Source organism: Rutidosis leptorrhynchoides, chromosome 2, assembly GCF_046630445.1.
Source record: "Rutidosis leptorrhynchoides isolate AG116_Rl617_1_P2 chromosome 2, CSIRO_AGI_Rlap_v1, whole genome shotgun sequence".
In the NCBI taxonomy this organism is placed as follows: Eukaryota; Viridiplantae; Streptophyta; class Magnoliopsida; order Asterales; family Asteraceae; genus Rutidosis; species Rutidosis leptorrhynchoides.
The window spans coordinates 16,032,463-16,047,840 of record NC_092334.1 but is presented as its reverse complement, the minus strand read 5'-3'; the positions used below and the strand labels follow the sequence as shown (position 1 = coordinate 16,047,840).

Genomic DNA, 15,378 nt, shown 5'->3' with positions numbered 1-15,378 from the left:
CTGAAACAAAAGAAAAGAAACAGTTGTAACCGGTGTAGTAACGTGGATCTATGGTGGTTGTTCGTGGATTTAATCAAGACAGAAGTAGGAAATGAAGAGAGAGAGAGATAGAGAGAGAGAGAGAGAGAGAGAGAGAGCAATAATTTGATGGTTCAATGGTATTTGGATTATGTGGGTTTATGAAGAATATGGTGGTTATATATATATATATATATATATATATATATATATATATATATATATATATATATATATATATATATATATATATATATATATATATTTAAAAGAAAGTTGATCAAATGAGACCAAGAGAAAAACAGTAATCGATGGAATCACGTGAATTTAAATTGTATAGTAATATAGAAGATATTTGGCTTGTTTGCAACCCCACACAAAAATCAAAAGGCAGAAAAGATTCGAGTAGTACTATGTGATGATTCATAATATGTGTTAGCGCATGTGAAAAGATTTATCCCACTTTCATAATTGAGTAAATATTGAATTGATTGATTTGTTATTTAGTGATAGTGGAGGTTGGTTATTGAGATCACGAGCAGGAGAAAAACAAAAAAAAATTGAAAAAGAGATAACGAAATAAAGGAGTCTTGTTTTCATCTTATTATATCATATACTAATTATATATATTAATAATAATATTAATAATAATTATTATTATTATATTAATAATAATGATAATAATGATAATGTTAATACATAATAATAATGATATTAATAATTATAAAATTTATAATATTAATAATAAGGTTAATGATAGTAATAATGATATCATAATAACAAGTCTATCATAAATATACACTTATCTTATATTTATAATTTCCTAATCATCTTGTTTAGTATTTTCTTTTATCATCTTTTATATCATATTTTATATAACATTTATTGAATACTTAATATTTATACATTACAATATAATAATAATTATGAATAGAAATCATATATTTATATATTTAAATATATATATCTTTTTACAAGTAGTGGTTCGTGAATCATCGGAAATGGTCGAAGATCAATTGAATATATAAAATAGTTCAAAATTTTTTTGAGACTCAACATTACAGACTTTGCTTATCATGTCGTAAACATATAAAGATTAAGTTTAAATTTGGTCAGAAATTTTCGGGTCGTCACAGTCAGTACCGTCAGCATCGTCAGCATCAGCAGCATCTACAACATCACAAGCTCCGCCAGATCCATAATCACCGCAAACATCATCACTAATCAACAACGCGTATATCGTATCAACGAGTTATGAAGTATTAACTCATTCCCTCTGAAGAAATTATATGTATATTATATATATATATATATATATATATATATATATATATATATATATATATATATATATATATATATATATATATTCAGATCAAAATAAATCTTTTCGTACTAAGCTATTACGTGTGAATCTTAACTACTCAGTTAGTTCATGTCATTAATATGCTATGATGTACATCCTTCGTTAATGACTTAACAATCGTTAACTATAATCTCTGCTTTGACTTAATAGATTCCATTTCATAATAAATCAAGTGTATTATTCAAACACATGTTTGATTTTACACTTTCATTTTCGATGTACTTGAAACTTTCCAGAAAACATCATTCGTACCTTGCGAAGTTAGCAAGAATTCCATAAGCACCAACATGATTCACTGAGGAAATATCAATAAAACTGAATAATGAAGTATTGATTACATTAGTGAAATACTCCGCGAAGATTATGAAATCTTTAATGTTTTAGAGATTATTCATTTCTAATCCAGCCGAAAATCAAATGAGCTTAATATGATATTAACTCATTAAATCTATATTACATCTGAAAAAAATATACATACATATATTTTCATAAAGACTGTAATAAAATTCTCTGGTACAAAATATTACTTGTGAAACTTTTAACGGGTAGGTAATACCCGAAAGATATATAAATTCACAATTAATATGTTACATTCTTCGATTCTGATTCAAAAAATCATAAACTATACTCACTACTTTCACAACGATATACATTCTTTCATAGAAATCAAAACAACCATTCTCACCCAAATTTGATTACATATTCTGATTTTGACAAATTCGAATCCAAGTTAAGATTTAACAGAAGATATCACTCTTAGATCCCTATATCTTTCAAAGTTATACTTTGACTTCAAAACTGTGCTAGAACATCACTTCTAAACCTCAAAAAAATATTTGTATCATTCAAAATTCTAGAACATCATATGTATCTTGACAATTACAATCTTCATTCAAACCCTTCAAACTCTTGAAAACACCTCGGATTGATAACCGACGATTCAGTTATGATAACTTTGAATGCTGAAGAAGCAGCAAAAACTGTAAACGACTTTAACAGTCGAAAGTTTGATGATAAAGAATAGTGTGTTGGCGAAGCTCAGAAAAGTTGGAACTAGAAAACGGATTGAGCAAACCATAAAGGAGGCTATGGACAAATCACAAAGACTAAACCTACCTTCAAAGAATCCAAATGATTCAATATATGCTGAAGTCATTAACAAATACCTTACTTCTGACTCTAAACCTTTACGGACAAAACTTCTTCATCATCCTTCGATATTAGAAATTCTAAGATATCATCGTATCTTTCATTATAAATATCCTCGATATTTCTGAAGATATTTTCATAACCTTTCTTATCTGAAATCATTTATCTCTTCGCGATATCTGTGTTATATCATAAAGGAAACTGTTTTAGTTTCTAAATTCTGAAAAATTCGAATTTAAAATATGAATGTTTTGTAGTGTTGGGAATTGAAGCATGAGTTAGTATAATATAATGACACTTGATCAACGTGATTATATTACAGTAAGTCATGCTGAGTTTCTAATGGAATGTGATGATTCACATATCATACCCTCACCATGAACCATATTACATAACTCTTTCATTCTATTTAACCTCTAAACATATAAAGAAAATATTTTTCTTGATGATTCGGTCTTTTTCGGATATTCTGGTAATTTGACAAATCAAATCGTGCTATTACCTTTTCTTTCTGCTTTATATATTATGATCATTCGAAACTCCATACCTACGAATTCTGGACCATTACTTGCAAAAAGAAACAAAAGCATGAAGCTCCGAAATAGAAATGGGAGTATAAATCGCAGCAAATAAGAGAGAGCATTAACTGTGGATGTCAATGATTATGGAAAGACAGAAGCAGGGACATCGAAATATAAGGGGCGATATAAAACCTAACAACAACCCAGAAATTACAAACCGTGTATACGATGCATATAGCAATATAAAGACACGGGATAACTAAAAACACTATAAAACCAAGAGTATAGTAGAAGTGAATAGATTCTTTCGGCGGCAGATGAAAATGAAGAATGACATATATGAAAGTTAGGAGTATATCAAGAACCAGAACTGGATGGAGCATATTAACGAATACTTTAAAGTATGAATTGAGGGAGAAAGAATAGAAAGTGTGAGCTGTGGAAATAAGGAAACGAAGGGAGTAGATTTATAGTAAAATATCCGACAGAGCAATCGAAACAGATTATTGCATCTAACTAAAGAAGATCCTAATTTCCTTAACTACCGAAGAATCAAATCTTATTACGAAGATTTTCCTCTAAATCCCTTGAAATCCCGAAATCCACCGTGACTACGTCCAAGGTAAAATCTCTATTTCAACCTTTTGTGACAGCTTCACTCGTATGCTTCACATAATTGAATCGTTTTATCTATATTAGTCAATAATGATAAAACTCTATTTATCCACTCATATTCGTCATAAAAAAAAATTTATTGTTAGCCATGACGACCTCACTCAAATTTCGGGACGAAATTTATTTAACGGGTAGGTACTGTGACGATCCGGAAATTTTCGACCAAATTTAAACTTAATCTTTATATGATTTCGACAAGATAAGCAAATTCTGTAATATTGATTCTCAAAATTTTTGAACTAATGTTATATATTCAGTTAACCTTCGACTGTTGACCGACGATTCACGAACATCTATTTGTATATATATATATATATATATATATATATATATATATATATATATATATATATATATATATATATATATATATACACACACATACAATAAGTTGGAATATTAAGTATTCATAAATAACTTGCAATGCGTATTTAAAAACTGAATTATGTATATTAAATAAAGATATATATATATATATATATATATATATATATATATATATATATATATATATATATATATATATATAATTTCAAGTTATTTAGTAAACGATAGTAACATTCGTTTATTGATTCGATTGATATTTAGATAAGTTAACTAAAACGTTTAAGATGAACAAGTAAAACACTATTTGCTACAGTAAAAATGACTTTGCTACAGTAAACATTATTTGCTACAGTAAAAACGACTTTGCTATAGTAAAACACTATTTGCTACAGTAAAACGACTTTGCTACAGTAAATACTATTTGCTACAGTGAATACTATTTGCTGCAGTAAAACACTATTTGCTACAGTATTATTATTATTATTATTAAGATTAATATTGTTATTAAGATTAATATTATTATTAATCTTATTATTATTATCAGTAAGTATTAATATTATTATTATTAGTATTATACATAAAATACTACTACGAAGTACTGCTCAAATGATTTCAAACCGAGTTTTCAAATGAGTCAAAGCTAAGGAAACTATGGGTTATAGCTATGGAGGTTATGGGTAATGTTCATGGGTATTGTTTGCAAGTCAAACCTAGTGTTTATCATCTCCGTTGCGTCTACGTACTTTCCTACAATATTGAATCACAATATTGATACGTGAGCATTCATATCTTATCTTTTATACATTAATAGTGTATCCAAGTCTAGTGCTCGAGTATATATGTTTATACATGCTTGTATGCTTTAATTTTGTCGTTAGATAGTTTATGATGAATCACGAATTTGATACATATGCTACTGATATAAAGTATATGATATGCATGTCGTTGGAAAGCTATCGAAAAATTAATAACTTTTCATTTAAAAATCGCGTGATTTCGATGAACGGATTAAAAGATATGGTCAACTGAATTATGTTTGACGTTAATTGAAATTGTGTTTGAAACTGTAAACTAATATTTAAACAACTTCTCTATGAGATTGATAAATTGAATTTTTAGATATTACTAATCGAATAAATGAATTTCTATATAAGGCACGTCTCGTTTTGTTGAACAATTGTCAAAGTTGACCATTTTATCATGTTTTAAAGCTTTATAAACATTATAATCCGATTCTACAAGTATTGGAAAAACTATGTGAAATAATAAAATATTTTCGATTGCCATGATAATTCAAATATAATATAACTCCTGAAATAAGTAATATTTTGAGTTTGATAAACTATAAATTCGCTCAATTATCAAGACTTATACTATGTTAATAAACATGTATAGATTTAAAGATCATATTGGGTCAAGTTGACTTTTTGAGATGACTTTTGTTAACTTTTGCATGTCGGTCTCGAGCATTAGGATTGTGATACACTATGACCTGGCCTAGCTTGTTAGACATGTATTGACCAACATATGTTCTCTAGGTTGAGATCTACGGTTATTTTGCATTCCAAGTTTCGGTCACATTTCGGTTAATGACCTTATGTGCTGCTAAGGTGAGTTTCATTTGCTCACTTTTTAATTGCTTTTGCAATCTATATTTTTGGGCTGAGAATACATGCACTTTATTTTAAACGCAATGGATACAAGTACATACTTAATTCTACACTGAGTTTGAACTGAAAATCCCTTAGCTTTGGTAACTAGTAGCTGCCGATTATAAGAACTGGTGGGCACGAATAGTTGTATATGGATCCATAGGGCTTGACATCCCCGTTTGTTCCAGGTATAGAAACCCTAGCCTGAACTATAAAACAGACGTATGCTATTTGAGGTTAGTACACGTTGGATTACGTGTATTGTACATGTTTGTTGCATGTATGTTAAAACAGTGGTACTTATTATAACGTTAAAGTTTAGTTACCAGGGTGCTCTGTTACGTAGGATCTTTTGATAAACGTTTCGGATGAAACAACTGAAATCTTGTGATCCACCTTTATATACAGATTATGCGCAACATTAAAACTATGAACTCACCAACCTTTGTGTTGACAATTTTAAGCATGTTTATTCTCAGGTTCCTAGAAGTCTTCCGCTGTTTGCTTATACGTTATACAAGCTATGTGCATGGAGTCATACATGCTTTATTCGAGAAAACTTTGCATTCACAAAATCATCATCATGTATCTTATTTTGACTGCATTGTCAACAAATGTAGTATTGTAAACTATTATTTACGGTGATTGTCTATATGTAGAAATCATCAGATGTCAAAGACCTTGAAATTAGATATTCATTTATGGTGTGCCTTTTTAAAAGAATACAATGTTTATAAAACGTATCATATAGAGGTCAAAACCTCACTATGAAATCAATGAATGATGTATTCATCCAAATGGATTTGGACGGGTCATCACAGACCCCAATTAGGGTTACTCTCTTAACCCTAAACACATGTGATACTGATATATATAGACTAACTAGGCTTAGATTACCCTAATGGGCCTATCACTATGAACGGCCCAACACTCGGCCCAACAGTCACATATGCTCCTGTAACTGATCAGTTTCACATGTGTAATACATCTAAGTGTACAATGTAGGAATAAACGTTATTCGACCAGCGACGGCCATACAAATATGCATCAACAGTATGCACGGGTCTAGTGTTACATCTTTTGATTTTTTATATTAGGCGGTATAAAGTTTTATGTTAAAATTTCAAGTAACTAACACTTTTTTGTGTGTGAAAAAACGGATATATTAATAAACGATCAACAAAATAAATGTGGATTGATCATGAAACAGTTGCAAATAGAAATATTAATTATCACATAAAAATCTTCTTAATTTTGTTAAAAAAGATGTGGGATAAGGCTGTTCCCAACTGGTAAAACGTCATGGCGGCCCTCAATGAGGATTATGAGTGCTGGTTGGCAATCTCTTAGTCCTGGTAGTCCTCAAACCATCTGTGGTGCTATATGTCATTTTACAACATAATGGGGGACGAAAGTGAAGGATGTATATGTTGTGCACTTAGTTTTTATATTGGTATGTTACTCCATCCGTCCCAATTTAATTGTCTCCAGACAAAAACACACAATTTAAGGAAATGTTATAAAAGCATTTATGTTTATGAGAAGTATGTTATGGTTGGAAGGATTAGTCCTGATGAAAAAATGATGATGTGACGCTAACATGACAATCGTGAAGATCAAGTATCTTGTTGTTGAGTCACATAATATACTATTCAATTCAATACAGTGTTTCATTATCGAATGAGATTGATTTGTGTAAAATTTACTTTCTAGTCCTACTTGTCCACATATAATGAAGGAGCTTTGCACTTTTTCATGGACCACAATGGGCCGGTCGGCCACTTGAAGTTATGGATAAGGCTATGAAAGTGAAAGGTGTGAATTTTTCTTTTAGCTTTTCTATTCAATATAGAACAGTAAGTGTTGAATAGTTGGAATACTATATAGAACATAGAACATAGAACATAGAACATAGAACTAGTGATCTACTACTATTTCTATAGTAGCTTCTTTTAATTTTAATTTTAGAACTTTTACTTTAATTTAATTTATTCACAATTATCTTTGGACTTTTATTTAACAAGCAACCAACAATACAAGGCGTAATTTAAATTTGAATAAAGCTAACTAAAAAGGGTGGTGTTTAATCTAAAAAAGGTGCCCAACTAAAGTTCCCAAATAGAAAAATGTGAGGGCCAGAATGTTATTTTGCCTTGGAACCTCTCATAGTCTCATTATATTATATATAGTCATATAACATAACATCAGCAGGGTTGGGCGGTTCGCAACGTGCCTGCGTGGGCTTATACAATACAAAGTAGTCGGTTAAAAAGCAGCCCACATGATGAAGAGGACCCCTTGAACCAAAATGTGGATCCCTTTTAAGTTAGCCCTTTTAAGTTGTGAGATTTGAGCTGTTATACGGTCATGGTTTTGGTACCAGGTGCCCGATGTGTGATGACGGATTAGAGACAATCGATCATGCCTTGTTTCTTTGTCGACATTCGTTAGAAGTTTGGGATAAAGTATATAAATAGTGGGGTCTGAATTCGGTCTCAAACATTAGCACAAATGAGGCCTTTTGGGGGGAATTGTAATCGTTCAATGACTCCTTTGGGTTCGAAGATTTGGCAAGCTACGGAATGAGCGTGTGCATACCAATTGTGGCGGAATCGAAATCTCAAAGTTTTTTCGAATAAAGATTGTTGCGGTTCAACTACGTTCCATTAACAAGTAAAGACTATCGAATGGATCTCCAACCGGGTCAAGAATCTAAAAATCGAATGGCTTAACTGGCTCTTAAATCCTTATGTTTACGTTGTTTAGATTAGGCTGACAGAACTATTCGTGTTTTCCTTTGAATTGTTGCATTCTCGGCAACTATGTTTCCTATTTCTTCGATGTAATTGGGTTTGGACTCCCTTCAAAAGTCCTTCGTGTTTTCCTGTTAATGATATGCTTGCTTTTCGAAAAAAAAAAGGTCAAAATGCCTCAATTTTCGAAAGTGTTTAACAAAATGTCGTCAAAAAAATCGTAATTGCAAATATGTTTACTGACCACGCGCTACGCTCCACGCATGATGCATATAACTTGGTGTGTATTAGGCGAATATATTTGAATATATTGTTATGTATATTATCTATATATAACTCATACCTATAGTTGGCAAGTAGAATCATATCCCTTGTAATTAGCTTGGTTAGTTAGGATATGCCAGCCCATTGTGTATACATAGGGTGTGTTTGGCAAAACTAGCTGGTAGCTGAAAGCTGAAAGTTGTTAGCGAGTAGCTGTTAGCGAGTAGCTGTTAGCTGTTTGCTGGAAGCTATTAGATGAAGTTTTTTAAATGTATTTAATTGTTTGGCAAAGTAGCTGGAGCTGTTAAAAAATAAGTTAAATGATAAAAATAGACACTAGAAAAAATTGTTTAGAATTAGCATTTAAATTTACCACTAGTATTTAAACACATGTATACAAATATATTTTACAATTAGCAGTTAAATTTACAATTATAAATTAAAAAACATAGTATAATAACTAAATCAGTAATGAGGTACATTGCAATTTGCAAATTAAAGTAGCGTTACAAATATAAAACGCATTTTGTTTCATTTCCTGATCAATGAGAAAATGTATGAATGAATTTATATTTTATTGGAAGAAAAGAAAATAGTTTTTTGGATATATCTCTCATCTTTATTATGTTGCATACATACATGCAAGGTTGCAAAATTCGCTATTCGTGGATTAATCGGTCGGGAATTTGAAAGGATTAATCGGCAATTCGGGGATTAATCGGAGATTAATCGGATTGTACTGTATACATTTAAATAATAAATTTTCAAAATTATATGTGTAATTATAGAAAAATACCATAAATATAAAGATAGTTTTGAACATAATTGTCTAAAATTAATTATTTTACTTCAAAACTATAAAATTCTATTATAAATTTATGTTAAAATGTTAACCATTTTTTACTTTGACTGACATTGACTACCAAATTCGATTTTGATTCATCAAAGCACGTTGACCGTTTAATTAAACGGATTTTTAAAAATCGGAACGAATTGCTCCTAAAAATGAGTAATCGGTGATTAATCGGCGAGTAATCGGGTTTTTTACAACATTGCATACATGCATACACGTGTATATTAAATGGCTAAGAAAGTTTGAATATATCTCTTTTCCTAACTATTTGGTTTTACGTGGGTTATATTTGCTGAAAGGGCATATAAGATATTTAAACAGCAAACGCTATTAATCTTTTCTAAACGTTAGTTAACATAGCGTTTCAATCTAGAGCTTTTAGGAGCTTTTTCTATCCCACTAAAAGCTTTAAGCACTTTTAGCCAAACGAAGTTTTTTACTAAATAGAAGTTTTTTCATAAAAGTTAAAAGCTAAAATCTCCAAAAAGATACAAAAAGCTTTGTGGCAAACATAGCCATGTACCATCGTTGTAATGCAAAGCTCATTGAGAACCAATCTCTATCATGGTATCGAGCCTCTGTTCCATCTAAACCTATCTTTGTCGATTCCCTTCTTCTTACTTTTTTTCTTCACAAACAAACCAACAATCATGACTGATAAATTTCACCTTGCCCTCTCAATTTCAAATATCAAAAATCTAATCCCTATTACCCTTGACATCGACAAATCACAATATAATTCTTGGGCTCACCTCTTCAAACAACACTGCAAAGCTTATGATGTTATTGATCACATCATCACACCTGATGCTGATTCATCTTCTTCCACCACTTCTTCCACTAACGAAACCACCTCTAAAACTGCACTCTGGTATAGCCTAGATGTCCTTGTTCTCCAATGGATTTACACTATTATCTCGAATGGTCTAATGAACCAAATAATTGAAGGCGAATCCACTGCTGCAAATGCAAGGATTACAAAACATCTTTCAAGATAACAAAAATTCTCAAGCACTTTATCTTCAACGTCAATTTTTCACTATTCGTCTTGATGACTTTCCTAATTGTGCAGCATACTGTCAACAAATTAAGGTATTTCCTGAAATGAAACTTGATTGGTGAAATTGTTTTTCTTGAGAACGTAAATAGACTATTGAGAAAACAGGGTCCCTAGCGAGCAAAATACAAATATAATCTTATAACCTTCAACCTTTTGGTTTGACTTTTGTTTAAATAGTGTAAATCCTAAAATATTAATTGTTTATTTATAACTTAACCTTTTGAATTAAGTATTTAATATTTAATATTTAATAATAATTTAACTTTTATAACCTTTTCAATTAGTTAAATTGAATTTTTTTTTTAAATCGCGGGTTTATCAGTGGGTCATAAAATCTGTGGGTCACGAGAAAAATTTTAAACCGTTGCCTGGTACACAAGTCAATGGGAAAATAGAAAATTATGGTGGGCTGGTTACATATATAAAGGATCTATGTAGGGGTGTTCATAATATCCGAATCCGAATCCGCAATCCGAATATCCGCGTATCCGATCCGAAAAATATCCGAAAAATCGGATATCCGGATTTTCGGATATCCGATTTTTCGGATTCGGGTTTCGGATAGAACTTTTCAAAATTTTCGGATATTCGGATATCCGATATCCGAAACTTATATTAATAAATAATAATATTTTTACACTTTTATTCAATAATTATATTTTAAATTTATAATTTATGTTTAGATATTTTATAAGGGATAAAGGCAATGTGATAGACAACTCGACAAATTACAATTGAATTGGACTCTACTTTCTCTCAAGTTACGACTCACTTCAAAAAGTAATAGATCAATATTTGACTTTATCTCTTACGCGATTTCATCTTCAATCTGCATCGCATCTTCATCTCTGTATCTAATCATCTCATATCATTTTTAATTCAAAGCAATCTTTATCAATTCAAGGTCTCTAGATCTAGATCTATATTACGATGTGTTTTATTTGTCAAATTTGAGACGTACTCAATTAAGCCATGACTACGGATTTAACAAGTTGTTTATTTAAAGTTTAATTTTGTTACTCCAGGATTTGTTACAATTAATTTTGTTACTGATTTGTAGTGCTTTTGTCTTTTTGAGACATGGAAATATTATTCTTTTATGTTCAAGATTGTTCATTTGTTCTTATGATGCTTGCAGCTTTTGAACTTTTTTGCAACTCAATTTTGTATTTAACAATCTATAATTTGATCTTTGATCTTATACTCCGTATATAATAATACAGATGACTTTGTCTCTGTTTGAAAATTATATTCATACCCTCTATCACTCAAAGATATATCGAAGTGGTGATAGAAAAATAGTACTCTGTATTATGGAGTAGCAAATTGAAAAACATATTGAGAATTTGAGACAATAATCAGTTCATTGAAGTATTGGATCCAGTAAAATTCGTTAACAATATATGATTCGGATATTCGGATAATCCGGTATCCGAATCCGAAATTTCGGATATCCGAAATTTCGGATTCGGATATCGGATGACCAAATCCACTATCCGGATTTTCGGATATCCGAAATTCGGATATCCGAATTTTCGGATATCCGGTTTTGAACACCCCTAGATCTATGTCTCTCGACGAATGTTTTTGTAAACACATTTAATTTAATAATAACTTATATTTAATTCTTATTTCTTATATACTTAACATAAACCACTATTATCAAATCCTTGTAAAAGACCATTTCAATGGCTTGGTGGTAGGATGCTTGGAAAGTTCCAAAGGGACCCAAGTTCAATCCTCACTTGCTACACTTTGGGGGGCTTGCCTTTCAAAAAAAAAAAAAAAAAAAAAAAAAAAAAAAAAAAAAAAAAAAAAAATACTCACGATATTATGTTTAGTAGTAGTATATGACTATATCAATTGAAACAATGACAGTTAAATCTTTTTAGTTACAAAATTCAAATTTGTTAGTATATGCTTTTTTTTAAAGGCAAGTAGTCAGCATCACTTAGAGGGGTATTAACCACATTCGCGATCATTTACCACACACGCACGTATTTTCGGGAGGAGATTCGAATCGCATTGCGAGAACCCGATCTTTAAACCATTTTGAGAGGCAGGCGGACCGTGCTTGAATCCTGAATGATATCCCGGAGGAAAACCCAAGATGGACATGGGTTATAAATTGATGATAATGATGATGTATCAAATCCACATTCAATCAATGGTATAGAATTCGTACAAATATAATGATCCGTTTATCAAAAAGAAAATTTCGAATCAAATTATCATGGTACATGAATATCAATAAAAGCCCAAAAGATAGTTTGCTCCTATGCCCCAGGCCCATTAACTAACAAACAGATTTAACTACCCGATTGAACAAATCACGGTCAGTAATGAACATCCATTTTTCCCGCTCAGATATTTGCTTTCAACCACAACTCGCTTATCCAAACATAAATACCATCAATTCTTACGTTTTTTTTTTTTTTTTTACAATCTACTCATCCAAACCGATCAACTTTTTACGTTACTATGCATTATTTTTCCAGAATCTTTAGAAGAAAACCGTCGTATTACACCACTTTTCGAGCTCTCCCCACTCGAATCCATGGTAACCACAATATTTCGTCCTCATTATCCTCGAAATTGAGCGTTGGATCGAGGTCTCGTTTCGATTGTTGTAATAAGGATGAATCACTTATTGAATCACTAACGTCTGGGATTGTTGTTGTTGGATTAAGCTTTGGAATTTGTTACTTTAATTATGCATCTGATCAACCAAATTCACATTTTGCTTATGCGGAATCTCGTTATGAACCTATGGAATCGGAGAGTAAACCGATTTATATCGTTCCTGAATCGTACAGGAGAAAAGTTTTTTTCAAATACGAGAAACGGATACGAATGCAAAGTTCTCCTGAAAAGGTACTTTTTTCATATAGACATATTTCTCATTAATATTTACAATAGTCCCCTACTGGACTTGAACCGACAACCTCTTGATTGGAGGGTTACCTCGACACTGTTATGTTCATAAACTTTATTTTGCCTTGAAATGAGATTCTTTGACCCAAGCGTGCGATTTTAGGTGTTCGAGTATTTTGCATCTCATCGATCTGCTGACGGGGAATCATTTATGACACCGGCGGACTTGATGAGGGCGGTGGTCCCCGTGTTTCCGCCTTCTGAAGCTGCTCGTGTTCGTGGGGGAAGCTTGAAAGGCGATCGGGTAGCTACTGAATTACATTGTCCTCCTTCAAAATTCTTCATGCTTTTCGATACCAATAACGATGGTCTTATCTCATTCGCCGAGTAAGTATTTGAAATCAATTTGTTAATTGTTAATTGTAATTGTTTGGGGATGCCATATTGATTTGAAATTGTGGATACAGGTATATATTTTTCATTACACTACTAAGCATTCCAGAATCAAGCTTCTCTATAGCATTTAAGATGTTCGATTTAGATAACAACGGGTAAGTTTGCATCAATTTTATAGTAATGTTTTAAAAACTCGAATCGATAGTTTAATGTGATCACATTTGAGGTTATGAACAGAAAAATCGATAAAGAGGAGTTCACGAAAGTAATGGCGTTGATGCGGTCTCAACATCGACAAGGATCAAGACTTAAGGAAGGGCCGCGTATCGGGCTTAAAGTTTCAACGCCCATTGAAAACGATGGCCTTCTCGAGTATTTTTTTGGAAAAGATGGAAACTTGTCCCTTGCTCACGACAAGTTCAACCAATTCTTGAAGGACTTGCATAACGAGGTCAGCTGTAAACTTGGGTTGGATAACGGGTCAAAATGGGCAGTTGTGATTGAAACGGGTCATTAGAATTCATCTGAAATACAAATGACCAGTTTTCTAGTCTATCTGATTGTGTCTTTCTCAAATTTATTCTTTTGACCCTCTAGCGATGTAATATGACCCAAATCGACACATTAATAGGTAAATGGGTTGAAATAACCACTGTCACTAATACAATGAAATGTTTCTCTGATCTGCAGATATTGGCACTTGAATTTGCACATTACGACTACAAGTCAAGAGGGACGATATCTGCTAGAGACTTTGCGTTATCTATGGTAGCATCTGCTGATATGGGAGACGTCAACAAGTTTCTTGATCGTGTAGACCAACTAAACGACGAACCAAACGTCAGTAACATCCGTATAACATTTGAAGACTTCAAAAAGTTTGCAGAGTTACGAACACAACTGAGACCACTGTCACTCGCCATCTTTAGTTACGGAACAGTAAACGGGCTCCTTACAAAAAAAGATTTCCAAAGAGCAACTAAACAGGTGAATTTTCAATTATCAACACCATTCATATGTAACAGCCCTAACTAGATAATAAACTGATAAATGAATAATTTGGTTGATGACAGGTTTGCGGGATTGCGTTGAGTGATAACGTGATTGATGTAATATACTACTTATTCGATGTGAATCGTGATGGAAGATTAAGTTGGGAGGAGTTTTTACGAGTGTTGCAGAGGCGGGAAGAGGATAAGTTACAACCGAAAGAGACGGGGCTTTTAGGTTTACTTTCATGTTGGTGGCAATGCTCGAAAAACAGCTGTGCTGCAACTGGGATACTTTTTTAGTTTTTGATATGAACAAATGTACAGCTTGAATTACTATTAACCGTATGTAGATCATTAAGATTGTGGATGAATTTTGTAATCAGATTTCACTATTAAATATTGTTGCTGTTAGCCTGTTACTGTCAATTTTAAGACAACTTTTTTTTTATCGAAGTTTTATATCGGTAGTCCTTTGATT

General features: G+C 31.8%; 2 protein-coding genes across 2 annotated transcripts; both read left to right on the top strand.

Annotated features, from left to right (window-relative positions):
• The first annotated feature begins 10,228 nt into the window (after positions 1-10,228).
• Positions 10,229-10,576, top strand: LOC139887634 (uncharacterized). The gene has a single exon (XM_071870707.1). It carries the CDS (start codon positions 10,229-10,231, stop codon positions 10,574-10,576), a length of 348 nt encoding a protein of 115 aa, XP_071726808.1.
• A 1,884-nt stretch (positions 10,577-12,460) lies between these two features.
• Positions 12,461-15,330, top strand: LOC139890590 (calcium uptake protein, mitochondrial-like). Its single transcript, XM_071873478.1, has 6 exons — positions 12,461-13,512; positions 13,676-13,899; positions 13,980-14,063; positions 14,146-14,359; positions 14,599-14,895; positions 14,982-15,330. The coding sequence occupies exons 1-6, from the start codon at positions 13,120-13,122 to the stop codon at positions 15,198-15,200; spliced, it is 1,431 nt and encodes a 476-aa protein (XP_071729579.1). The 5' UTR covers positions 12,461-13,119; the 3' UTR covers positions 15,201-15,330.
• Positions 15,331-15,378: the final 48 nt, after the last annotated feature.